At 43.9% G+C, this 27,360-nt stretch overlaps 1 protein-coding gene across 4 annotated transcripts in view; it reads left to right on the forward strand.

The window, feature by feature from the left end:
- LOC121545900 (cyclic AMP-dependent transcription factor ATF-7) overlaps positions 1–27,360 on the forward strand; it is a 43,824-nt gene that overhangs the window by 1,065 nt on the left and 15,399 nt on the right. For 2 of the 4 annotated variants that reach the window (XM_041856811.2, XM_041856810.2), the window contains exons 1-2: positions 18,933–18,994; positions 19,375–19,446. In XM_041856811.2, the coding sequence (XP_041712745.1) occupies positions 18,962–18,994; positions 19,375–19,446 (105 nt within the window). In that variant the 5' untranslated portion in view covers positions 18,933–18,961. Of the gene's footprint in view, positions 1–18,931; positions 18,995–19,374; positions 19,447–27,360 lie in introns of those variants that run through there. The other 2 variants (XM_041856809.2, XM_041856813.2) reach the window with 2 other exon arrangements.

Consider the following 27,360-nt stretch of genomic DNA (forward strand, 5'->3'; position numbering starts at 1 on the left):
CTGAACACAAATAAAAACGCAACATGTAAAGTGTTGGTCCCATGTTTCATGAGCTTAAATTAAAAATCCTAGAAATGTTCCATACAGCACAAAATTCTTATTTAGCTTACATTTTGTGCAAAAATGTGTTTACATCCCTGTTAGTGAGCATTTCTCCTTTGCCAAGATAATCCATCCACCTGACAGGTGTGGCCTATCAAAAAGTTGATTAAACAGCATGATCATTACACAGGTGCACTTTGTGCTGGGGACAATAAAAGGCCACTCTAAAATGTGCAGTTTTGTCACACAACACAATGCCACAGATGTCTCAAATTTTGAGGGAGCGTACCATTGGCATGCTGACTGCAGGAATGTCCACCAGAGCTGTTGCCAGAAATTGAATGTTCATTTCTCTACCATAAGCCACCTCAACGTCGTTTTAGAGAATTTGGCAGTAGGTCCAACCGGCCTCACAACCGCAGACCACATGTTACCATGCCAGCCCAGGACCTCCACGTCCGGCTACTTCACTTGCGGGATCATCTGAGACCAGCCACCCGGACAGCTGATAAAACTTTCAGAAACAGTCTCAGGGAAGCTCTTCTGCATGCTCGTTGTCCTCACCAGGGTCTTGACCTGACTGCAGTTGGGCGTCATAACCGACTTCAGTGGGCAAATGCTCACCTTTGATGGCCACTGGCACGCTGGAGAAAGTGTGCTTTTCACGGATAAATCCCGGTTTCAACTGTATCGGGCAGATGGCAGACAAGCGTGTATGGCGTCGTGTGGGCGAGCGGGTTGCTGACGTCAAAGTTGTGAACAGTGGCGGTGGGGTTATGGTATGGGCAGGCATACGGACAACAAACACAATTGCATGTTATTGATGGCAATTTGAATGCACAGAGATACTGTGACAAGATCCTGAGGCCCATTGTCATGCCATTCATCCGCTGCCATCACCTCATGTTTCAGCATGATAATGCACTGCCCCATGTCACAAGGATCTGTAGCTGATATTCCTGGAAACTGAAAAAGTCCCAGTTCTTCCATGGCCTGCATACGCACCAGACATGTCACCCATTGAGCATGTTTGGGATGCTCTGGTTTGACGTGTACGACAGCGTGTTCCAGTTCCCGCCAATATCCAGCAACTTCTCACAGCCATTCAAGAGGAGTGGGAAAACATTCCACACGCCACAATCAACAGCCTGATCAACTCTGTATTCTCAGTCATGTGAAATCCATGGATTAGGGCCTAATTAATTTATTTCAATAGACTGATTTCCTTATATGAACTGTAACTCAGTAAAATCTTTGAAATTGTTGCATGTTATGTTTATATTTGTGTTCAGTGTATATAAATACCTATTCATATCTACACATATATTAATCATATCTATATATATTTCTGCCAGCATTGAAGCTATTTCACGTTTGACTATCATTTGCTGCTGTTACAAATAATGTTATTTGTCACATGCGCTGTATACAACAGGTGTAGACTTGACCGTGAAATGCTTACTTATGAGCCCTTTCCCAACAATGCAGAGTTAAAAAATAAGAAAAGATTTGCCATTTTTACAACAACAAATAAAGGAAATAGTAACACAATAAAATAACAATGAGGTTATATACAAGGAGTACCGGTACCTGAGTCAATGTGGTACGGGTAGTCAGTTGAGGTAATATGTACACTACCAGTCAAATATGTGGACACACCTACTCATTCAAGGGTTTTTCTTTATTTTTACTATGTTCTACATTGTAGAATAATAGTGAAGACATCAAAACTATGAAATAACACATGGAATCATGTAGTAACCAAAAAAGTGTTAAACAAATAAAACAATATTTTAGATTTTAGATTATTCAAATAGCCGCCCTTTGCCTTGATGACAGCTTTGCACACTCTTGGCATTCTCGCAACCAGCTTCACCTGGACAGACAAAGCTGTCATCAGAGCAAAGGGCGGCTATTTGAAGAATCTCAAATATAAAATATATTTTGATTTGTTTAACACTTTTTTGGTTACTACATGATTCCATATGTGTTATTTCATAGTTTTGATGTCTTCACTATTATTCTACAATGTAGAACATAGTAAAAATAAAGAAAAACCCTTGAATGAGTAGGTGTGTCCAAACTTTTGACTGGTACTGTAGGTAGGGTTAAAAGTAACTTGGCATTCAGGATAGATAATAAACAGAGTAGCAGCAGCGTGTGTGAAAGTGTATCTGTGTGTGTGTGTGTGTGTGTGTTTATGTTGGAGTGTCATATGTGTGAGTGTGTGGGTAGAGTGCAGTGAGTGTGCATTGGAGCCAGTACAAGAATGTCTGTACAATAAAAAATAAAAAGGGGGTCAATGCAAATAGTCCAGGTAGCCATTTGATGAACTGTTCAGCAATATAATGGCTTAGGAGTAGAAGCTGTTCAGGAGCCTTTTGGTCCCAGACTTGGCGCTGTGGTACCGCTTGACGTGCAGAACAGTCTATGACTTGGGTGGCTGGAGTCTTTGACAATTTTTAGGGCCTTCCTCTGACACCGCTTGGTAGAGAGGACCTGGATGGCACGGCGATCGGCCCCAGTGTTGTACTGGGCCGTACGCACTACCCTCTGTAGCACCTTGCGGTCGGATGCCAAGCAGTTGCCATACCAGGCGGTGATGCAGCCAGTCAAGATGCTCTCAATGGTGCAGCTGTATTACTTTTTGAGGATCTGAGGGTCCATGTCTGGGACATTGTCTGGATGCCTCCATATTCACAAGTATTTGTTTGGTCTTCTTCTTAGTTAATAAAGATATCAAATCGAAGTTTATTGGTGTGGTGTTGTAATGTGAGAGGGTGAACGTCCCTACATGCATCTCCAAGACTAGTTCATTACCAAGATCAATTTCAGGGGGTATCTCATCTGGGAGATTCCAGATGAGAATTCCCCCCGAACATAGGTTAGTAGAAGTGCCGATTTTTGGATCAGTTCTGCCTTTTAGATCACGATTAATAAGATTACATGGACAGGGGAGGACCTGATCCTAGATCAGCACTCCTACTCTGATAAGCTTGATACATACAGCCCGTTTTTCTTGTTTGCAGTTTAATTCCAAAAAGCTATGTCAAATGTTATACGTTCTATACATTCTATATACTTTTCTGTATTGGATTTATACTTGTGTATTGATCCATGAAAATGTCAACACATGGCAGATGATTTGCGCCGATTCACCATTGTTTCACCACTTGCTCTGTTTTGATCCCAGGCTTAGAACGGATGTGCTTTCTGTCTAATCTACTCAAAAAAATCATAGTGAAAGCACACTAGATACAAGATGTTAAAACCACCTTAAAGTTCACAGCCCAGATGCAGCCTACCAGTTGTTCATAATACAGAGATCAAATGTCTTGGTTATTGGCCTAGTCTGTCTTGTTTAAGCGTTGTAGTTATAGCATCAAAACAACTTGGGCCATTCAACCCGTTCCCTTCCGTTCAAAAGCTGATGATCCATCTAATAAATAGACATTCAAGTGTTTCCAATTTCAAGTGCAGAAAAACGTCACTGGTGGATCCTTTATTGTCTTTCATTGTCTGTCTGCTCTGCCATGGATTTAGCTTAAAGACCTGGGCAGTTATGCTGACGCGTGTATAGGGTTTCATGTGTTCCATTTACCAAATTTCAGGTTCACTTGGGTTACATAAATACATACATACTTCAGTGTAGTACACACCCAGGCAGCAGCCTAGATCTCTCTTGTCATTCAACCCTCACAGGGTAGCAACTCAGGCCGCTGAGGGCGGGAAGGTAGGTAGCACCTCACCTGTCTTGTCCAATGATTTATATACAGTGCGTTCGGAAAGTATTCAGACCCCTTGACTTTTTCCCCAGAACATTCTGGTACAGCCTTATTCTAAAATTGATTAAATAGTTTTTTCCCCACTACACAAAATACCCCATAATGACAAAGCAAAAACAGGTTTTTATTAATTTTTGCTAATTTATAAAAAATAAATAACGGTATTCATACCCTTTACTCAGTACTTTGTTGAAGCACCTTTGGCAGCGATTACAGCCTCGAGTCTTCTTGGGTATGACGATACAAGCTTGGCACATGTAATTGGGGAGTTTCTCCCATTCTTCTCTGCAGATCCTCTCAAGCTCTGTCAGGTTGGATGGGGAGCGTCGCTGCACAGCTATTTTCAGGTCTCTCCAGAGATGTTCGATCGGGTTCAAGTCCGGGCTCTGGCTGTGCCACTCAAGGACATTTAGAGACTTGTCCCGAAGCCACTCCTTTGTTGTCTTGGCTGTGTGCTTATGGTCATTGTCCTGTTGGGAAGTGAATTTTCGCCCCAGTCTGAGGTCCTGTGTGCTCTGGAGAAGATTTTCATCAAGGATCTCTCTGTACTTTGCTCCGTTCATCTTCCCTCGATCCTGACTAGTCTCCCAGTCCCTGCCGCTGAAAAACATCCCCACAGCATGATGCTGCCACCACGCTTCACCGTAGGGATGGTATTGGTCAGGTGATGAGCAGTGCCTGGTTTCCTCCAGACGTGATTCTTGGCATTCAGGCCAAAGAGTTCAATCTTGGTTTCATCAGACCAGAGAATCTTGTTTGTCATGGTCTGAGAGTCCTTTAGGTGCCTTTTGGCAAACTCCAAGCAGGCTGTCGTGCCTTTTACTGAGGAGCGGCTTCCATCTGGCCACTGATTGTTGGAGTGCTGCAGAGATGGTTGTCCTTCTGGAAGGTTCTCCCATCTCCAGAGGAACTCTGGAGTTCTGTCAGAGTGACCATCGGGTTCTTGGTCACCTCCCTGACCAAGGTCCTTCTACCCCGATTGCTCAGTTTGGCCGGGCTGCCAGCTCTAGGAAGAGTCTTGGTGCGTCCAAACTTCTTCCATTGAAGAATGATGGAGGCCACTGTGTTCTTGGGGACCTTCAATGCTGCAGAAATTTTTTCGTACCCTTCCCCAGATCTGTGCCTTGACACAATCCTGTCTCGGAGCTCTACGGACAATTCCTTCGACCTCATGGCTTGGTTTTTGCTCTGACATGCACTGTCAACTGTGTGACCTTTATATAGACAGGTGTGTGCCTTTCCAAATCATGTTCAATCAATTTAATTTACCACAGGTGGACTCCAATCAAGTTGTAGAAACATCTCAAGGATGATCAATGGAAACAGGATGCACTTGAGCTCAATTCAAGTCTCATAGCAAAGGGTATGAATACTGGGTATGAAGGTGGAGTCCAATCAAGTTTTTGCCATATTTATTCTATTACAGACACCTTTAAAGCTGCAATATGCAACTTCTTGAGCGACCCCAACCAAATTCACATTGAAATATGGGTTATGGATCTTTTATTTTTTTTTTTTCACCTTTATTTAACCAGGTAAGCCAGTTGAGAACAAGTTCTCATTTACAACTGCGACCTGGCCAAGATAAAGCAAAGCAGTGCGATTAAAAACAACAACACAGAGTTACATATGGGGTAAAAAAAACATAAGGTCATAAAATACAACAGAAAATATATATACAGTGTGTGCAAATGTAGCAAGTTATGGAGGTAAGGCAATAACTAGGCTATAGTGCAAAATAATTACAATTAGTATTAACACTGTAATGCTAGATGTGCAAGAGATTATGTGCAAATAGAGATACTGGGGTGCAAAAGAGCAAAATAAATAACAATATAGGGATGAGGTAGTTGGGTGGGCTAATTTCAGATGGGCTGTGTACATGTGCAGTGATCGGTAAGGTGCTCTGACAACTGATGCTTAAAGTTAGTGAGGGAGATTCAGAGATTTTTGCAATTCGTTCCAGTCATTGGCAGCAGAGAACTGGAAGGAATGGTGGCCAAAGGAGGTGTTGGCTTTGGGAATGACCAGTGAGATATACCTGCTGGAGCGCAGACTACGGGTGGGTGCTGCTATGGTGACCAATGAGCTAAGATAAGGCGGGGATTTGCCTAGCAGTGATTTATAGATGGCCTGGAGCCAGTGGGTTTGACGACGAACATGTAGTGAGGACCAGCCAACGAGCGTACAGGTCACAGTGGTGGGTAGTGTATGGGGCTTTGGAGACAAAACGGATGGCACTGTGATAGACTACATCCAATTTGCTGAGTAGAGTGTTGGAGGCTACTTTGTAAATTACATCGCCGAAGTCAAGGATCGGTAGGATAGTCAGTTTTACGAGGGCATGTTTGGCAGCATGAGTGAAGGAGGCTTTGTTGCGAAATAGGAAGCCGATTCTAGATTTAACTTTGGATTGGAGATTCTTAATGTGAGTCTGGAAGGAGAGTTTACAGTCTAACCAGACACCTAGGTATTTGTAGTTGTCCACATACTCTAGGTCAGACCCGTCGAGAGTGGTGATTCTAGTCGGGTGGGCGGGTGCCAGCAGCGTTCGATTGAAGAGCATGCATTTAGTTTTACTAGTGTTTAAGAGCAGTTGGAGGCTACTGAAGGAGTGTTGTATGGCATTGAAGCTCGTTTGGAGGTTTGTTAACACAGTGTCCAATGAAGGGCCAGATGTATACAAAATGGTGTCGTCTGCGTAGAGGTGGATCTGAGAGTCACCAGCAGCAAGAGCGACATCATTGATATACACGGAGAAAAGAGTCGGCCCAAGAATTGAACCCTGTGGCACCCCCATAGAGACTGCCATAGGTCCAGACAACAGGCCCTCCGATTTCACACATCGAACTCTATCTGAGAAGTAGTTGGTGAACCAGGCGAGGCAGTCATTTGAGAAACCAAGGCTATTTAGTCTGCCAATAAGAATGCGGTGGTTGACAGAGTCGAAAGCCTTGGCCAGGTCGATGAAGACGGCTGCACAGTACTGTCTATTATCGATTGCGGTTATAATATCGTTTAGGACCTTGAGCGTGGCTGAAGTGCACCCATGACCAGCTCGGAAACCGGATTGCATAGCGGAGAAGGTACGGTGGGATTCGAAATGGTTGGTGATCTGTTTGTTAACTTGGCTTTCAAATACTTTCGAAAGGCAGGGCAGGATGGATATAGGTCTGTAACAGTTTGGATCTAGAGTGTCACCCCCTTTGAAGAGGGGGATGACCGCGGCAGCTTTCCAATCTCTGGGGATCTCAGACGTTACGAAAGAGAGGTTGAACAGGCTAGTAATAGGGGTTGCGACAATTTCTGCGGCTAGTTTTAGAAAAAAAGGGTCCAGATTGTCTAGCCCAGCTGATTTGTAGGGGTCCAGATTTTGCAGCTCTTTCAGAACATCAGCTGTCTGAATTTGTGTGAAGGAGAAGCGGGGGGGGCATGGGCAAGTTGCAGCGGAGGGTGCAGAGTTGGTGGCCGGGGTAGTGGTAGCCAGGTGGAAAGCATGGCCAGCCGTAGCAAAATGCTTGTTGAAATTCTCGATTATGGTGATAGTGTTTCCTAGCCTCAGTGCAGTGGGCAGCTGGGAGGAAGTGCTCTTATTCTCCATGGACTTTACAGTGTCCCAAAACCTTTTGGAGTTAGTGCTACAGGATGCACATTTCTGTTTGAAAAAGTTAGCCTTTGCTTTCCTGACTGCTTGTGTATATTGGTTCCTAACTTCCCTGAAAAGTTGCATATCGCGGGGGCTATTTGATGCTAATGCAGTACGCCACAGGATGTTTTTGTGCTGGTCAAGGGCAGTCAAGTCTGAGGAGAACCAGGGGCTATATCTGTTCTTAGTTCTGTATTTTTTGAATGGGGCATGTTTATTTAAGATTGAGAGGAAATTACTTTTAAAGAACAACCAGGCATCCTCTACTGACGGAATGAGATCTATATCCATCCAGGATACCTGGGCCAGGTCAATTAGGAAGGCTTGCTCGATAAAGTGTTTTAGGGAGCGTTTGACAGTGATGAGGGGTGGTCGTTTGACCGCGGACCCGTTACGGACGCAGGCAATAAGGCAGTGATCGCTGAGATCCTGGTTGAAGACAGCGGAGGTGTATTTAGAGGGTAAGTTAGTCAGGATGATATCTATGAGGATACCCATGTTTACGGATTTAGGGTTGTACCTGGTAGGTTCGTTGATAATTTGTGTGAGATTGAGGGCATCTAGTTTGGATTGTAGGATGGCCGGGGTGTTAAGCATATCCCAATTTAGGTCACCAAGCAGTACGAACTCTGAGGATAAATGGGGGGCAATCAATTCACATATATATATATATATATTATTTTTTTGTCATTTAGCAGACGCTCTTATCCAGAGCGACTTACAGGAGCAATTAGGGTTAAGTGCCTTGCTCAAGGGCACAGACAGATTTTTCACCTAGTCGGCTCGGGGATTAGAACCAGCGACCTTTCGGTTACTGGCACAACGCTCTTAACCACTAAGCTACCTGCCGCCATATGGTATCCAGGGCACAGCTGGGGGCTGAGGGGGGTCTGTAGCAAGCGGCAACAGTGAGAGACTTATTTCTGGAAAGGTGGATTTTTAGAAGTAGAAGCTCAAACAGTTTGGGAACAGAGCTGGATAGTATGATAGAGCTCTGCAGGCTCTCTACAGTAGATTGCAACTCCACCCCCTTTGGCAGTTCTATCTAGATGGAAAATGTTATAGTTGGGGATGGAAATTTCAGAATTTTTGGTGGCCTTCCTAAGCCAGGATTCAGACACTGCTAGAACATCAGGGTTGGCGGAGTGTGCTAACGCAGTGAATAACTCAAACTTAGGAAGTAGACTTCTGATATTTACGTGCAAGAAACCAAGACTTTTGCGATTACAGAAATCAGCAAATGATAGCGCCTGGGGAGTAGGAGTGATACTGAGGGCTGCAGGGCCTGGGTTAGCCTCTACATCACCAGAGGAACAGAGGAGGACTAGAATAAGGATACGGCTAAAGGCTTTAAGAACTGGTCTTCTAGTGCGTTGGGTACATAGAATAAAGGGGGCAGATTTCCGGGCGTTGTAGAAAAGATTCAGGGCATTATGTACAGACAAGGATATGGAAGGATATGAGTAAAGTGGAGGTAAACCTAAACGTTGGGTAACAATGAAAGAGATAGCATCACTGGAGGCACCAATTGAGTCCGTCTCCGCATGTATGGGGGGTGGGACAAAGGAGCTATCTAAGGCAGGTTTAGCTGGGCTGGGGGATCTACAGTGAAATAGTACAATTAGAAATAACCGAAACAACAATAAGCTAACCATATTGACAAGGGAGAGAGGCATAAAGCAATCAAGGTGTAATTTGAGAGAGCTAAGACAACAGCTGGTAATGACGACACAGTTTGGGCTGAGGCTAAACATAAACAGGATGCAGTACCGTAAAAAGGAACAGTCCAGCAGACATCAGCTGTATAGCTGAGTTATAAGGTCCGGTGAACAGCAATAGGATAGTTCGGAGGTAGTTCGGGGGCTGCTAAAGCACTAGTGAGCAAGAGGGCACGGCTAGCGTGTGCTAGCAGGTCGGGGCTAGCAGATGGAATCTTCGTGGTCAACGTCGTAACGGGAAGCCTGTTGTAAAATCTACCTCATCAGACGATTTCGTCGGCAGACCAGTCGTGTAGGATCGGCTGGGCTCCGTGTCAACACTAGGTGGTCCCGTCCGGTTGACAGAGAGGTAGATAGCCGGGAGATGGGAGATGGGCCTAGCTCAGGATGATTAGCCAGACCTCAACGTCCATTTTGTTGCAGCTAGCTGGTAGCGATGAATCCGGAGTTAAAGGTCCAGTGATTCAGTGATTCCGGCAGAAAAACTGATATGTTCTGGGTCGATAACGCGCTGTGCAGACAGTGCAGACTGGCCGAATAATAGTCCAGGCTAGAGCTGGCTGGTAGGTGGTGCAGGCCACGGACAATGGTGAAAAACCGCTAACGGTAGCTGATAGCAAGTAGCTAGTTAGCTGGCTACTCCCGTCCGGTAGACCTAGAGGTAGATAGCCGGGATATGAGCCTGGCTCTAGGCTAGCTCGAGGCTAACTGTCATTCTTATTGAAAGCAAGTCTAGTGTAGATCTGTTAAATGTGCACTATTTCTATGCTTCCCATTCTTAAGTTCAGTGTTTGCGTCTTTGGTTTTGTACACCAGCTTCTAACAGCTGAAATTACAATATTTTTGCTTATTGAAAATATATTTCACTCCGGTTTAGATGGTAAAATGATTCTCTACACAATTGCTTGTTTTGTCACAAACTGAAATTAGGCGAACTAGTAGTAACTATTAGTGTTTTAGCAACCAGGCAATGGCGGAGTGATTTCTGCATATTGCACCTTTTTTAATTAACACTTTTAAATTATATGCCTATTATGTGAGCTAAATATGTAAAATATTTTTAAAAAATACACAGAAAATAAATAATGAGTTACAGTTCATATAAGGAAATCAGTCAATTGAAATAAATTCATTAGGCCCTAATCTATGGATTTCACATGACTGGAAATACAGATATGCATCTGTTGGTCACAGATACTTTTGGTCATGTAGTGTATGTGGACTCCTGCTTGTCGAACATCTCATTACAAAATCATGGCCATTAATTTGGAGTTGGTCCCCCCTTTACTGCTATAACAGCCTACACTCTTCTGGGAAGGCTTTCCACTAGATGTAGGAACATTGCTGCGGGGACTTGCTTCCATTCAGCCACAAGAGCATTAGTGAGGTCGGGCACTGATGTTGGGCGTTCCAATTAATCCCAAAGGTGTTAGATGGGGTTGAGGTCAGGGCTCTATGCAGGCCAGTCAAGTTCTTCCACACCGATCTCGACAAACCATTTCTGTATGAACCTCGCTTTGTGCAAGGGGGTGTTGTCATGCTGAAACAGGAAAGGGCCTTCCCCAAACTTTTGCAACAAATTTGGAAAACAGAATTGTTTAGAATGTCATTGTATGCTGTAGCGTTAATATTTTCCTTCACTGGAACTAAGGGGCCTAGCCCGAACTATGAAAAACATCCCCAGACCATTATTCCTCCTCCACCAAACTTTACAGTTGGCACTATTCATTCAAGCAGGTGGCGTTTTCCTGGCATCGCCAAACCAGATTTGTCCGTCGGACTGCCAGATGGTGAAGCGCGATTCATCACTCCATAGAACGCGTTTCCACTGCGCCAGAGTCCAATGGCGGCGAGCTTTACAACACTCCAGCTGACGTTTGGCATTGCACATTGTGATCTTAGGCTTGTGTGCGGCTGCTCGGCCATGGAAACCAATTTCATCAAGCTCCCGACTAACAGTTATTGTGCTGACGTTGCTTCCGGAGGCAGTTTGGATAACAGCACTTACAGTTGACTGGGGCAGCTCTAGCAGGCAGAAATGTTATGAACTGACTTTTGTGAAGGTGGCATCCTATGACGGTGCCATGTTGAACGTCACTGAGCTCTTCAGTAAGGCCATTCTACTGGCAAAGTTTGTCTATGGAGATTGCATGGCTGTGTGCTCGATTTTATACAACTGTCAGCAACGGGTGTGGCTGAAATGGCCGAATCCAGTAATTTGAAGAGGTGTCCACATACTTTTTTATATATAGTGTACCTTAAAAAAAAGGTAGGGGTGTGGTTTAGAAAACCAGTCAGTATCTGGTGTGACCACCATTTTCTTCATGCAGTGCAACACATCTCCTTCGCATAGAGTTGATCAGGCTATTGATTGTGGCCTGTGGAATGTTGTCCCACTCATCTTCAATGGTTGTGCGAAGTTGCTGGATATTGGCGGGAACTGGAACACGCTGTCGTACACGTCAATCCAGAGCATCCCAAACATGCTCAATGGGTGACATGTCTGGTGAGTATGCAGGCCATGGAAGGACAGGGACATTTTCAGCTTCCAGGAATTGTATACAGATCCTTGCGACATGGGGCCGTGCATTATCGTGCTGAAACATGAGGTGATGGCGGTGGATGAATGGCACGACAATGGGCTTCAGGATCTTGTCACAGTATCTCTGTGCATTTTTAAATTGCCATTGATAAAATGCAATTGTGTTTCTTGTCTGTAGCTTATGCCTGCCCATACCATAACCCCACCGCCACCATGGGGCACTCTGTTCACAACGTTGATATCAGCAAGCCGCTCACCCACACGACGGCATACACGCTGTCTGCCTGGTACAGTTGAAAACCGGGATTCATCTGTGAAGAGCACACTTTTCCAGCGTGCCAGTGGTCATCGAAGGTGAGCATTTGCTCACTTTAGTCAGTTACGACGCTGAACTGCAGTCATGTCAAGATTAGCTTCCCTGTGACGGTTTCTGACAGTTTGTGCAGAAATTCTTCGGTTGTGCAAACCTGCAGTTTCATCAGCTGTCCGGGTGGCTGGTCTCAGACGACCCTGCAGGTGAAGAAGCCGGATGTGGAGGTCCTAGGCAGGCGTGGTTTCACGTGGTCTGTGGTTGTGATGCCGGTTGGAGGTACTGCCAAATTCTCTATAAAGACGTTGGTGGTGACTTATGGTAGAGAAATGCACATTTTAGAGTGGCCTTTTATTGTCCCCAGCACAAGGTCCACCTGTGTTAATGATCATGCTGTTTAATCAGCTTCTTGATTTGCCACACCTGTCAGGTGGATGGATTATCTTGTCAAAGGAGAAATGCTCATTAACAGGGATGTAGACGAGTTAGTGTTTTTTATTTTTTTATTTTGGTGTGTATTGCACATTTCTGGGATCTTTCATTTCAGCTTATGAAACATAGGACCAACACTTTATATGTTGAGTTTATATTTTTGTTCAGTATATATTAAAACATTTTCCTTAAAGTATAATTTTTTTAGATTACTAATGTTACTGACACCACTTCATCAACTAAAATACTTAAATACATGTAATTTTGTCCATGAAACATTTAATTAAAATACTGTAGAATTCCATTCATTCCTTTTGGAGGACTGCTCCAACTGGGGCGTGCGAATATGGCCGACCTGTGGCTTCAAAGTCTCTCAATTGCCAATACAAAGCATCAGCAATCCAGGGTTTATATACATCATTGGTCCTGTCCTGTGTGAGCTACCAAATACCCTTGATCTCACAGGAAGTCAGTGAGTCAACCAATACATGACCACCACCCACAGCAAACCACACCACCTTTGTCTGTCTTTCTTGCTTTCTTTCTTGCTCTTTCTTACCCCCCTCCCACCCCACCTCCCCTCTCTCCCTCCCTCTGAGTCTTTTGTGGGGGTCTCCCCTACCCTGGCAACTCTAGCCCTGTAGATTCCTGAGTCCTTTGGCTCCCTGGCTGCAGGCAGAGAGCGCTATTAATACCGTTTGTTTAGCTAGTTTCCTAGCAGGCTGCATCAAACACTGCGGGCCTGTAGCTGATTATAGACAGAGACCCGCTCGACCCGCTCGCTCCCCTGGCCATTTGGGAGTTGGGAAGCAGACCTAGTTAACACTCGGCTGGGACATTGCCGGCAGGCTCAGAGAGAGCGATTGGAATAGGGCCCACTGGCTCCGCTGACTTATTTTGACGTTTCCATGTCACCTTGGATGAATGGAAGCTAAAATAGATGGGTGGACTGACTCTGAGTCTGACTCATATGTAGGCTATCGCATGTCTGAAATGGATATAATGAACATTATTTATGTGCAGGCGTTCCACCTCAAACAGCACAAGGAGGAGGATTTCGACACCCACAATCTTAGCTTGTTCTGAAATTGTTTCTGTTGTAGAAACACCGACACGATTAGCCTTTCTGCAACATTTATTTTGTTGAAATATAATTTGATCTAGGAAAAATGTATCTTATTGATTGCACACAAATTGGCCATTTTAATTTTAATTTATAGTATTCATATCATATTCTATAAATATAGTACCTAACATCCGATTTGGACCAAACCTTTTTCTAGCTACGAGTTAGACATGAGGAATCCAAAGAAATAGTCAAAAGCCACCCACGTACCAACTGCCCCTCCCCCCCAGACAATCACATCCTACATCCTGATATTACCAGGTTCTGACCACTAAATGGTGCTGTTCCAGGTGATTATTTGTTTTCTCTCCAAGAATTCACCCAAATTACCAAATTACATATTTGTTTCTTTACCCTGTAAGCAGTCTATGGACAAGGTATGACAGCAATCCATGCTTTGGTTTTGTTGTCCACTGTTTCAAAGGCAAACTTTTTAGCATTTGTGGCACAAATCCAATGCAAGTCAATGGTACCTATATTAGCATTTTCATGCTTCATGTCTAAATCACATGAAGTATCTAAAAATGTGTTGTGTAACTCAATTATGTAACTTATAGATGATGCTAATATAGGTACCATTCACAGGAGGCTGCTGAGGGGAGGACGGCTCATAATAATGGCCGGAACGGAGCGAATGGAATGGCATCACGAGCCCATCCTCCCCAATTAAGGCGCCACCAACCTCCTGTGGTACCATTGGACTTGTGCCACACATTGGATTTGTCACACGAATGCTAAAAGTTAGCATTTGAAACAACAGTGGCCAGGTAAACAAAACCAAAGCATGGGTTGCTGTCATATTTTGTCCATAGACTGCTTAGAGGGTAAGGAAACCAATATATAATTTTGTGAACTATCCCTTTAACATCGAGGGGGGGGGGGGGCATGTATCAGAAAACCAGTCAGTATCTGGTGGTGTGACCACCATTTGCCTCATGCAGCGCGACACAGCTCCTTCGCATAGAGTTGATCAGGCTGTTGATTGTGGAATGTTGTCCCACTCTTCTTCAATGGTTGTGCGAAGTTGCTGGATATTGTCTGGAACTGGAACGCGCTGTCGTACACGTTGATCCAGAGCATCCCAAACATGCTCAATGGGTGACATATCTGGTGAGTATGCAGGCCATGGAAGAACTGGGACATTTTCAGCTTCCAGGAATTGTGTACAGATCCTTGCGACATGGGGCCGTGCATTATCATGCTGAAACATGAGGTAATGGCGGCGGATGAATGGCACGACAATGGGCCTCAGGATCTCATCACAGTATTTCTGTGCGTTCAAATTGCCATCGATTTTAAAGTGCAATTGTGTTCGTTGTCTGTAGCTTATGCCTACCCATACCATACCGCCACCATGGGGCACTCTGTTCACAACGTTGACATCAGCAAACCGCTCACCCACACGACGCCATACACGTGGTCTGCGGTTGTGAGGCCGGTCGAATGTACTGCCAAATTCTCGAAAACGACGTTGGAGGCGGTTTATGGTAGAGAAATGAAAATTAAACAGTTATGGTGGACATTTCTGCAGTCAGCATGCCAATTGCACACTCCCTCAAAACTTGAGACATCTGTGGCATTGTGTTGTGTGACAAAACTGCACATTTTAGAGTGGCCTTTTATTGTCCCCAGAACAAGGTACACCTGTGTAATGACCATGCTGTTTAATCAGCTTCTTGATATGCCACACCTGTCAGGTGGATGGATTATCTTGGCAAAGGAGAAATGCTCACTAACAGGGATGTAAACAAATTTGTGCCCAAAATTGTGTAGATAAACTTTACCTAATAGCGGGAGTACTTACTAATGATTGTTTTGCTAACTTAATCTGTTTATTAAACTTTCTACATCTCCTTCTCTTTCCAACTGTCCTTTGATGCTCGAGTAGCTAAACCGCTAGATACGGGGGGTGTAGAGCGCTATAGGATGTGTGAACTTTCTTTCATGCAATGCACATTTTCATTGCTTGCAAGTAAATAAATAAATCTGTCTTCCTTTTAAAAAGGTTGGATATGTCTGACTATTCATGAATTATTCAACAGCAGTCGACAAGGTTGTTTTGGCTCTGAGGCCTATAATGCACTAATGTTGTGTCAAATGGACAATGGGCCAGTCCTCTCCAACCTGTTATGGTATAATTTGATACAGAATATTGTCTTACTTTAAATGTGTAGACTAATCAACGCTGATCAGGCCCGGTCCTGGCCGATATTCCACCCTAGGCGAAATCAGAGAAATTATTCGATATGTGTTATTTAATAAGTTTGTTGTCTTCACTATTATTCTACAATGTAGAAAATAGTAAAAATATAGAAAAACCCTTGAATGAGTAGGTGTGTCCAAACCTTTTGACTGGTACTGTATGTAAATGTGATATTTCAGTTTTTAATTTTTTATACATTTGCAAACATTTCTAAACAGCTGTTTTTGCTTTGTCATTATGGGGTATTGTGTGTAGGTTGATGAGGGGGAAAAAACTATTTAATCCATTTTAGAATAAAGCTGTAACGTAACAAAATGTGGAAGGGGTCTGAATACTTTCCGAATGCACTGTATGTCCATTCAGAAAGTTTCCTAAAATAGCCTAGACTCAAACGCTCCTTTCATGATTTAATCTTGTAAAAGGCCTATTTTCAGTAGCTTAAGCTACATTATTTCTCTAAATACGGAGTCCTCTCTTTAAAGAACATATGCCACTGCCATCGAATGACCGCAGCAGCAAGGTTTGTGACGTAATGCGAATATTTTCGGAAAAGTGGGAGAAACTTTGTTTGAATGGTTTTGTGTGTCGAAATAGAATCTGTATAAAAAAACAATTTTGTGCTGAATAGCCAACAGACAAGGTAGGCATATATCTTTATTTTAACTCCTTTAATGTTGTGTCAATACGAAACTGCGACAGATCCTCTCCAACTTGGCATTTTTTTACTTGTTGATTTAATATTTATAAGTAATAACCTGAATAATAATAATAATACAAATAATGAAATGCCATTATAATAACGAAGTGTAATGGCTTGTTTCAAATAGGTTTTTATGAAGAAGCATATCCATGTAAGCAAGTGTACAAGTAAAAGTCTGTTCCCCCCCGTCCTGCTGCTCCGTCCAGATGTTGTCCATGATTTGCTCTCACACACAGCCCGTTAGTCCACACCATGAGTATAACGAGTTGCTGGTGGATGTCGTGTGGAGATAGACTGAACTCACACACTCACATCTCTGCCCAAATAGACTCCGAGGATTGTGTTTAGTTTAGAGGCCTAGCACCAGCCTGATGTATTGGCTTGCTGCTCTCCCCTCCACACACAGCTTGCATCCCAAATGGCATCGTATTCCCGATATAGTGCACTACTTTTGACCAGAGCCCTATGGGCCCTGGTCAAAAGAAGTGCACTAGATATGGAATAGGGTGCCATTTGGGATGCTGCCACAGCCTGTGAGGTCTGTTCGGAATCAATCCCTCCGCTCCTCTGCCTTGTATGTGTTCTGTTTCCTCCTTTGATCTCAGCGGGGAAGGATGGGCCAGCCTGCTTTTTACAGGCAAATAAGATGCAGCCTTTGTCTTTTTCGAGAGAGAGCGAGAGATTGAACAGTGGAAATTAGCCCACCCAATACTACACTAGGCTGGGCCCACATACTGTTGGTTATAATCTGTCCCACTTGAACATGATAAGTGCTTCTAAAACTAGTGGTCTATAAAAGGTAAGTCAACTACTAGGCTATGTAACAATATGTACAGTTACACTGCAGTTACACAGTAGGCCTACCTGGCAATGTAATTACCATGTAAAAAGGTACTACAGTCTAGAGACTGTAACTACACTACGGTTACACTGTCACTGGTGATGGAATTACATGGTTTCTTACAGATATTTACATGGTTACAGATCTACACGGCATCTTCAGTTGACGTTATTGGAGGAGAAGGTGATGCTGTTGTATAATCTGTTGTGCCGTAGTGCGTTTGTTGTGGGACTTGAGTTGAGTAATAGTTGTTGCCAGACGTCATCCAGAGGCTTGTGTTGGGACGCTAGGACAGAGTACTGCTGAAACATTAATACCATACCGCTCCAACCCCCTCCCCCCCAAGTATCATCTCTTCTCATCCCTCCCTCTCTTCTCTCTCCTTTCTCCCTCTCTTCTCCCATGCTCCACGTGACGTCAGGTTGGGAAGTTAAGAAAGATAACTTGGTCATTAAATGTTAATGTCCTACCCAACATTACATCCCATGATAAACATTTTATGACCAAGTTATCTTTACTAAACTTCCCAACCTGTCTTCACAGTGGAGAGGGGGGAGGAGAGAAGAGGGAAGAGAGAGAGGGAGGGGGGTGGGGGGAGAAGAGAGGGAGGAGGGGAGTACACCACAGAAACAGTTGACAAAGTTGAACCCAGGCCTGTAACAGCCAAACAATCTTTAGGTTATGTCAATTCAACTGTACTCCCACACGGTCGGGAGGAGAAACTAAACAGTGTTGTATGTGTGTTGTCACATTTGTCAATAGTAGACTATAGGCCTAAGCTCAGAAATGGGAGTTGAGAGAGGTGGGTGAAATCAACTGAAACTCCAGATTAGATAGAGAGAAGGTGGGTAGGCCTAAATGGCTTAAGAGCAGGGTCATATTCAAGAGGGAAATTGTCCAATGCTTGTTTTCTTTATCCGTTACCAAATGTTTTGCTACGTTGTGCACTAATGAATACGACCCAGAGCAGCATAGGCCTAAATCTAATTTACAGTGTTGTCACTTATTTGCAACAGTTTTTGATGAGCAAGTTTCAAACTCTTGACAATTCACACCTTCCAACACCAGCTGAGGGTAGTGTGTCTCCCATTCATCAACTGTAGTGCCCTTCCCTTCTTAGCTATGAGCTAGGTCTCTTCTGGTTAGACTAGGGGTTCTTGGAATGGCATTCTGAACGTGCTTGGTTTCAGTTTTTCTTGGGTCAGTAAAGTCACTGAGAAAGTGGGGTGACAGCAGCACACCACAACAGGCCTATGAGATCATACCCAAATGGCACCATATTCCCTATGTAGTGCACTACTTTTGACCAGGGCCCAATGGGGTTGAGGTCAAAAGTAGTGCACTACGTGGTGAAATAGGGTGCCGTTTGGGGCGTATACGAGATGAGATGAGATGAAAGATGGTTGTTGAGGGTCACTAGGGGAGTAGTATGGTGCAGCAGATATTTGAGATGTGGAATTACAGATGACATCCTTCAAAAAGTAGGCAAAGAGGGGGGTGAGGGTGGGGTATTGATGTGTAGGCTACTAGACTATAGAGTGGTAGTTGAATCTGAAAGAGGGAGAGAGGGAGCTGGCAAAAAGAAGGAGAGAGCCTACAGAAAAGAAGAGCGAGAGATGGAGTCAAGAATGGGTGCTTGGGGACTAGTGGTGGGTGTGATGGAGAGGTAGAGAGGGAGAGGTCTATGTACTAACCAAATGCTAGCTTCCCTTCCTTCTCCTCTGTAAGCTTCTCCTCATTCATTTGCCAGCTGGAAGCCCCTTGTGTGAAGGAAACACCACCAGGGAGATCTCATCTCGCTGCCTAGCTTTGTGTGTGTTCTGCGTATGTGTGTTTTCCTCCCTGCTTGGGTAGGTTATTTTTAAATCCATTCTGCTTCCTGGCTGCCCTGACTACAGCTAGCCTACCAGCAGGACAGCAGTATTCTTGCTTGTTCTGGACTAGCCTACTGGAGGACCAACTGAACCAATTTGAGGAAATCAAGAAAAGAAAAGAAAGGACAACAATGTTCTCTTCTCCTCTCCCACAGTTACATTGCAAACTCTTTGCAAAGATGGGGGACGACAGACCTTTTGTGTGCAACGCTCCGGGCTGTGGACAGGTAAGCCATCTACTACCTCTACCTTGTCTCGGGTTTGAGTTGTGTGTGTGTGTGTTTGTACAGTTGTGGTTGTTTGGTTGTACTTGGTATTTGTTTGTGTGTGTGTGGCTTTGTGTTAGTGTGTTTTGCTGTCTGTGGCAGTTGACTCTGAAATAACTCTAATTGAGTATTGGGAAGTTGAAACTGATGATATTCATTCATACTGTACATAGCCTAGTTCTGTACTGAAATTAATGGAATTTCCCGTTGCTGTCAGTGGAGAAGAACATGGGTAGAGAGTAGACATGTTTTAGTTAGCCATCAACCGGCTTCTGTTTCTGACTGAAATAATTCTAATGTAGGCTATTTAATGCATTAGCTCTGCTTATTCTGTTTCTCTGTAAGAGCCCACATGGACAACACAATGCCATCCAGGCGACACACAGTTACACACACACGCGGACACACACACACTCTGATCTCACTGTTGGTGATAGCTAGCTAGTCGAACATGGGTCTCTCGGCTACTTCTGTTTCTCAATGAGAGCCCACATGGACAATACACGGATTACTGACAGACACAGCTAGCCTAGCGGTGTTGTGATACAATGCTAACAAGGACGTCGTCTCCTCCACTCAGCCAGCCAGTGAGTCACAGGCAGTAGGCAGTACAGATGAGTAATCTAAGCACAGTTATTGTTTCGACCTGTCTCTGTCTCACTTCTACTGCCTGCAGACATAGAGGTTAAAGACACACATAGTGACTCGGCTTGGCACTAAATGTCTGTGGCTGGTAGCATCCCAAATGGTACCCTAGTCCCATAGGGCTGTGATCAATAGTAGTGCACTATATATGGAATAGGGTGCCATTTGGGACGCTACCATACTGGAGGTTAGCGACGCACAACGCTAGTGACTGCTTGGCAGTAAATTATGTCTACGACTACACATGCCACAATCCTGTCTATATACAGTTGAAGTTGGACGTTTACATACACCTTAGCCAAATACATTTAAACTCAGTTTTTCACAATTCCTGACATTTAATCCTAGTAAGAATTCCCCGTCTTAGGTCCGTTAGGATCACCACTTTATTTTAAGAATGTGAAATGTCAGAATAATAGTAGAGAGAATTATTTATTTCAGCTTTTATTTCTTTCATCACATTCCCAGTGGGTCAGAAGTTTACATACACTCAATTAGTATTTGGTAGCATTGCCTTTAAATTGTTTAACTTGGGTCAAACGTTTCGTGTAGCCTTCCACAAGCTTCCCACAATAAGTTGGGTGAATTTTGGCCATTCCACCTGACAGAGCTGGTTTAACTGAGTCAGGTTTGTAGGCCTTCTTGCTCGCACACGCTTTTTCAGTTCTGCCCACACATTTTCTATAGGATTGAGGTCATGGCTTTGTGATGGCCACTCCAATACCTTGACTTTTGCCACAACTTTGGAAGTATGCTTGGGGTCGTTGTCCATTTGGAAGACCGATTTGTGACCAAGCTTTAACTTCCTGACTGATGTCTTGAGATGTTGCTTCAATATATCCACATCATTTTCCTTCCTCATGATGCCATCTATTTTGTGAAGTGCACCAGTCCCTCCTGCAGCAAAGCACCCCCTCAGCATGATGCTGCCACCCCCTGTCACGATCGTTGAGAAACGGGTCAGACCAAGGTGCAGCATGGTATGCGAACATGTTTATTTACTCAATAAACATACAACAAAACAATAAACAACGTAACGTGAAGTCCTCCGGCTATACACATACAAGCCAACACGGAACAAGATCCCACAACTAAGGTCTGCAAACAGGCTACTTAAGTATGATCCCCAATCAGAGACAATGAGCGACAGCTGTCTCTGATTGGGAATCACACCCGGCCAAACATAGAAATACAATACCTAGAACATAAACGTAGAATTTCTAGCATAGATTCTCACGCCCTGACCAAACCAACTAAAGACGACCGGCCTCTCAAGGCCAGGGCGTGATAGTATCCCCCCCCCCCCCCAAAGGTGCGTACTCCGGCAGGACCAACCTGACTCATTAGGGGAGGGTCCGGGTGGGCATTCAGCCTCGGAGGCGGACTGGATACGCGCACCACTGGCTTGGTGCGGGGAGCAGGTACGGGGCGTACCGGGCTGGCGACACGCACCACTGGTTTGGTGCGAGGAGCAGGGACGGGCCGTACTGGACTGGGAACACGAACCACTGGCTTGGCGCGGGGAGCAGGTACGGGGCGTACCGGGCTGGCGACACACACCACTAGCTTGGTGCGAGACGCAGGCACGAGGTGTACTGGACTGGGAACTGTCGTTAGAGATCTCCGACTGTACCAGTCTTTTACTCTCCGCGCCCAGTCCTCCTCCAGTGAGGACTCCTCCTTGAGCCCCCACGAGTGCAGTGGTCGGGGCTCTTCTATATCGATCCCCGACCACCCATTTAGCCCCCAACATTTTTTTTCTTGGGGCTGTCTCTCGGGCTTCCTCCTTGGCCGGCGCCTTCTGTGTTGCCCTTGCTCCTCTCTAACCCGGGCTTCCTCTGTCTGTTCCCAAGGACTGCGATCCATCCCAGCCTGGATCTCCTCCCATGTCCAAGATCCCTTACCATCCAGGATCTCCTCCCATGTCCAGGATGTCTGCTCCTGGCCACGCTGCTTGGTCCTCGTTTGGTGGGATCTTCTTTCACGAACGTTGAGAGACGGGTCAGACCAAGGTGCAGCGTGGTATGCGAACATGTTTATTTACTTAATAAATATACAACAAAACAATAAACAACGTAACATGAAGTCCTCCGGCTATACACATACAAGCCAACACGGAACAAGATCCCACAACTAAGGTCGGCAAACAGGCTACTTAAGTATGATCCCCAATCAGAGACAACGAGCGACAGCTGTCTCTGATTGGGAATCACACCCGGCCAAACATAGAAATACAATACCTAGAACATAAACACAGAATTTCTAGCATAGATTCTCACGCCCTGACCAAACCAACTAAAGACGACCGGCCTCTCAAGGCCAGGGTGTGACACCCCCGTGCTTCACGGTTGGGATGGTGTTCTTCGGCTTGCAAGCCTCACCTTTTTCCTCCAAACATAACGATGGTCATTATGGCCAAACAGTTCTATTTTTGTTTCATCAGGCCAGAGGACATTTCTCCAAAAAGTACGATCTTTGTCCCCATGTGCAGTTGCAAACCGTAGTCTGGCTTTTTTATGGCGGTTTTGGAGCAGTGGCTTCTTCCTTGCTGAGCGGCCTTTCAGGTTATGTCAATATAGGACTCGTTTTACTGTGGTTATAGATACTTTTGTACCCGTTTCCTCCAGCATCTTCACAAGGTCCTTTGCTGTTGTTCTGGGATTGATTTGCACTTTTCGCACAAAAGTACGTTCATCTCTAGGAGACAGAACGCGTCTCCTTCCGGTATGACGGCTGCGTGGTCCCATGGTGTTTATACTTGCGTACTATTGTTTGTACAGATGAACGCGGTACCTTCAAGCATTTGGAAATTGCTCCCAAGGATGAACCAGACTTGTGGAGGTCTTGGCTGATTTCTTTTGATTTTCCCATGATATCAAGCAAAGAGGCACTGAGTTTGAAGATAGGCCTTGAAATACATCCACAGGTACACCTCCAATTGACTCAAATGACATCAATTAGCCTGTCAGAAGCTTCTAAAGCCATGACATCATTTTCTGGAATGTTCCAAGCTGTTTAAAGGCACTGTCAACTTAGTGTATGTAAACTTCTGACCCACTGGAATTGTGATACAGTGAATTATAAGTGAAATAATCTGTCTGTAAACAATTGTTGGAAAAATTACTTGTGTCATGCACAAAGTAGATGTCCTAACCGACTTGCCAAAACTATAGTTTGTTAACAAGAAATGTGTGGAGTGGTTGAAAAACGATTTTTAATAACTCCAACCTAAGTGTATGTAAACTTCTGACTTCAAATGTAATAATATGGGTTCTGGCCAGCAGAACATGAAGAATAACAGTCATAACAAGACGGGTATTGTTGTACTCTGTCCAAAGGTGATAGATTTCACCTATAGGCTAGTTGTTTTAAAGCCTAGTACAACATTACAATACAATCCCAGTGAAGATGTTAAAAATACTTATTTTCAACGTCTTTTCAACCAACAATATGTCTTTTCAATGTCTTTTCAACGTCTTGTGCTCTCTGGTTCTTCCCTCTTGGCTGGTGATGCCATGACTTAAGACTTATAAGCCTTATTATTAGGAAACATTATAAAGGCTCCCACATTATTATAAAAAGCATCATAATGCATTGTACCTGCAGGCTTTAAGTAAAGTGTTACCACATATTTTACTGCAGACAGCTTGAAGACAACAGATCAATGTAGTGTTAAGAGAGCGGAGATGGAATTTTATTGGAAACTATTGATGTTATTACTTTGTCTCTTTTATTATATTAGAAATCATTAGTGTTGTACTCTGTGTTGTCCTCTGGCATTTAGTGTTTAGACAACTCGAGCATGTACCGCACACACACACACACACACACACACACACACACACACACACACACACACACACACACACAGGAACATGCTTCTGGAATGAATAATTTATTTCTTGTTGGCTCATTTTCCCCCTCGGAACCTTCAGGACACCAAGGGACTCAATTGAAGTTACCACAACACAGAGTTTAGCTTCCTCTTGACTTGCATCTGTTAGGAAATTCAAGCTACCCCAACAAACACTTTAGCTTCCACTTGACTTGCTTCTGTAAGGACAACATTGATGTAACATATTTAATTTATTGACAACATGATACATTTATTAATCAGTTACAAAAAAGGCTAAAATGGATGCTAAAATAAAAGGTACAGGATGTGCTTTGAGATTTGGTTGAATCAACACTTATGTCTGTCTGTTGCTGACTTGCCAGTGTTAAAGTGTGTGTGTGTGTGTGTGTGTTAGGGTTGGGTGATATGATAGTATCGTCTATCGACGATGATTGACAGCCATCATCGATGGTGACGACATCGTGATGTGACAGACGATGGTTTAGCCTATTTGAACTTGACTGGCGCCGCGCAGTAAAGAACGGAGTCTCGAAGCGCACAGCATGGCAGCACACAAGTGACATTCTGGGTAATTCCTATTTGCTAAAGCCTATTTCAATAAATATGTTGTATACACAACGCAAGAGAAAAATGTTGGCCAGACAGAGCAGAGAATTCCACCAAAGCAGCGCAAAATGACACCACTTAACTATCTTGTGTCTAGCTGTTTTTAAAGAACGTAGCCTATATACAGTATAGCCTTCGCTCTCCATTCAATAGGCTATGAATATGACTTTGTGCTATAGACTACACTTTCATTGTTTATGCATGGCTTTCTCCCAATCAAACAGTAAATGGACAGCACGAAAAAAGTATGAAAATGTATGCACTCACTACTGTAAGTCGCTCTGGATAAGAGCGTCTGCTAAATGACTAAAATGTAAAAATGATTAATAATGAGAGCGAGCGAGAACAAACAATATCAATAGAAAAATGTAATCAAGTTTAAGCTTATTGAGAAAGAAATGATCCATGCGGGACAGGAAAATCCCTCCATGTGAGATTAAAAACCAAATGGCCAATAACCTGTCTTTTAAAAATTGTAAGACAAGTTAGTTATGAACAGTCACTTATTTTCCAAATATTGTAGCCTGGTGTTGTCCTAAAGTTGCTGCTTTCAAAAATCACAAGAATGAAAGTCTATAGCCTAAGCATAGGCTATTCTCAATCACAGCTTTATGAGCGATAGAACAAACAATATTATGTATTTATTATTATGTTATGGGGCAAATTAAGCAATTATTTTCCAGTTCTGAAGAATCTGCTTCTCTCCAGCCCATGATGTATAACCTTACTCACTACGGTAAGACCGTTCCTCATCAGACTGTCACTGCTCCATCACACACACACACACACACACACACACACACACACACACACACACACACACACACACACACACACACACACACACACACACACACACACACACACACACACACACACACACTCCATGCTGAAGCTCCTCCACCAGAAATAAATATTAGAAAACATTTCCCTGCACTTAGCTTCTGCCCAGGCTTTCAACATTATCTTTCGTCATGATTTGTCCTGTTGAAGCATTCGATTTCACGCTATAGCCAAACGGTCATTTTAGCTGAGTAAAAATAATATGGGGGTTGGTCAATAGAGGGGCAATACCCTCGTATATCACAATGTGGGTTTTTATGGATACATAATCACGATAGGACGAAGATTGACATCGCCCAACCCTAATGTCTGTCTGTCTCTCTCTCTCTCTCTGTCTGTGTGTGTGTGTGTTTGTGTGTGTGTGTGTGTGTGTGTGTGTGTGTGTGTGTGTGTGTGTGTGTGTGTGTGTGAGTGTGTGTGTGGGTCAACATGTTGTGAATCATCATAGCATAGTGTGTTGGTGCATTTTGATATCCTCACACACAAACACTTGGCTGGCTCAGTTGCCCTTTTGTGTGGGTGTGGTGTGTTAGTCAGTCCGAACAGAACAGAAGTATGATTTTATTAATGTCCAGACCTTGTCTTGGCTGTCTATCATGCTATGGCACATAGGATATGCATACGGGGAAACCTTGTCCTGGTGTGAGTCTGGCCTTTCCAAGAATCCTTCTGTACAATTTCAGTTTATAGCGACAGGGTCTCCATTTTGACCTGTTTGCTATTTATTGTTAGATATGATAATCCTTGCTTCCAGTATCTCCTACGTACGTACAGGTCAGAGAAATTAATTTGAGATGGTTTCCCCCAGCTCGACCCAGTTGTCTTGGTCATAGGAAAGATACTGTCAGTCTGTGAGACGTATGAGTGTATTGGTGTCTCTGCCGCAAACTGGTACTGGCTAAAAATATGCTTCTGACACTTCAGTGTTTCCACTTGCCGCTCTCTCTCTCTCTCTCTCCCCCCTCTCTCACAACTGAACTTGTTACTGTGACACTCACGCAGCCAGAAATAGTCTTAATGCAGAAGAAGACGGAGGAGAAACTAAAGTCTGCGTCACAAATAGCACCCTATTTCCTATGTAGTGCACCACTTTCGACCAGAGCCTTTGGGCCCTGGTCAAAGCTGTGCATTAAATAGGAAATAGGGTAACATTTGGGACTCAGCCTAAATGCTAAAGCCATGATGATTAATATTCCACCTACTGCATCCCCTCCTGATTCACCTCCAGGGTGGCATTCATCAGGGTAAAATGTATCCAAAGGTTTTGCAACAGCAAACTAAATAGTTTTTCTTATTGGACAAGTGACACGTAGTCCATCCCGGTTTCAGTGCGTTTTCTTCTTTTTGGTGCCTAATGAACACAATCTAGTTCTGTAAACTAAAACGAAACTAAAGCAACTCCAAAAGGGAAGATAACAAATACAGAAAGACTGACCGAGGAAGACTATTGTAGCACCTTTGTGTGCCTGCCTGACTGGCACATGCGTGTCCTGTCTTTTGCAGATGGGCTGGAACTAGAGAAGCACAAATACCTTGAATAAACACATACTTGTGTACTAGGCTACTTGTTTAGTGGACCATAAGTCTTACAAATGCAGTAGTAGAACAAGTGCACAGCAGATGCTAGATCTATGATGTACAGTAAGCCAACAAGTAGGCCTAGCATTCCACTTCCCTGCTGAGCAAGCTGTTGGGTCAATGTGTTTTCAGTGTCAGCAGCATTTTGTGCCACTTTGTGGATATATCGATAGCCAGCCATGCTGTTATCTAGACATGTGTAGTTACCTGTGAAAGACATAAGTCGCTTACGGCTAAAAGGGTTTGAAAGGTCTGCGGTACAAAAACCAGAGTGTATTGTACATCACATAAATTATTTGTAGTGCAACCCAAAGTGATACCGTATGAATATGTTCCAAAAGAAAGCC

Source organism: Coregonus clupeaformis, chromosome 30 (genome assembly GCF_020615455.1).
Source record: "Coregonus clupeaformis isolate EN_2021a chromosome 30, ASM2061545v1, whole genome shotgun sequence".
In the NCBI taxonomy this organism is placed as follows: Eukaryota; Metazoa; Chordata; class Actinopteri; order Salmoniformes; family Salmonidae; genus Coregonus; species Coregonus clupeaformis.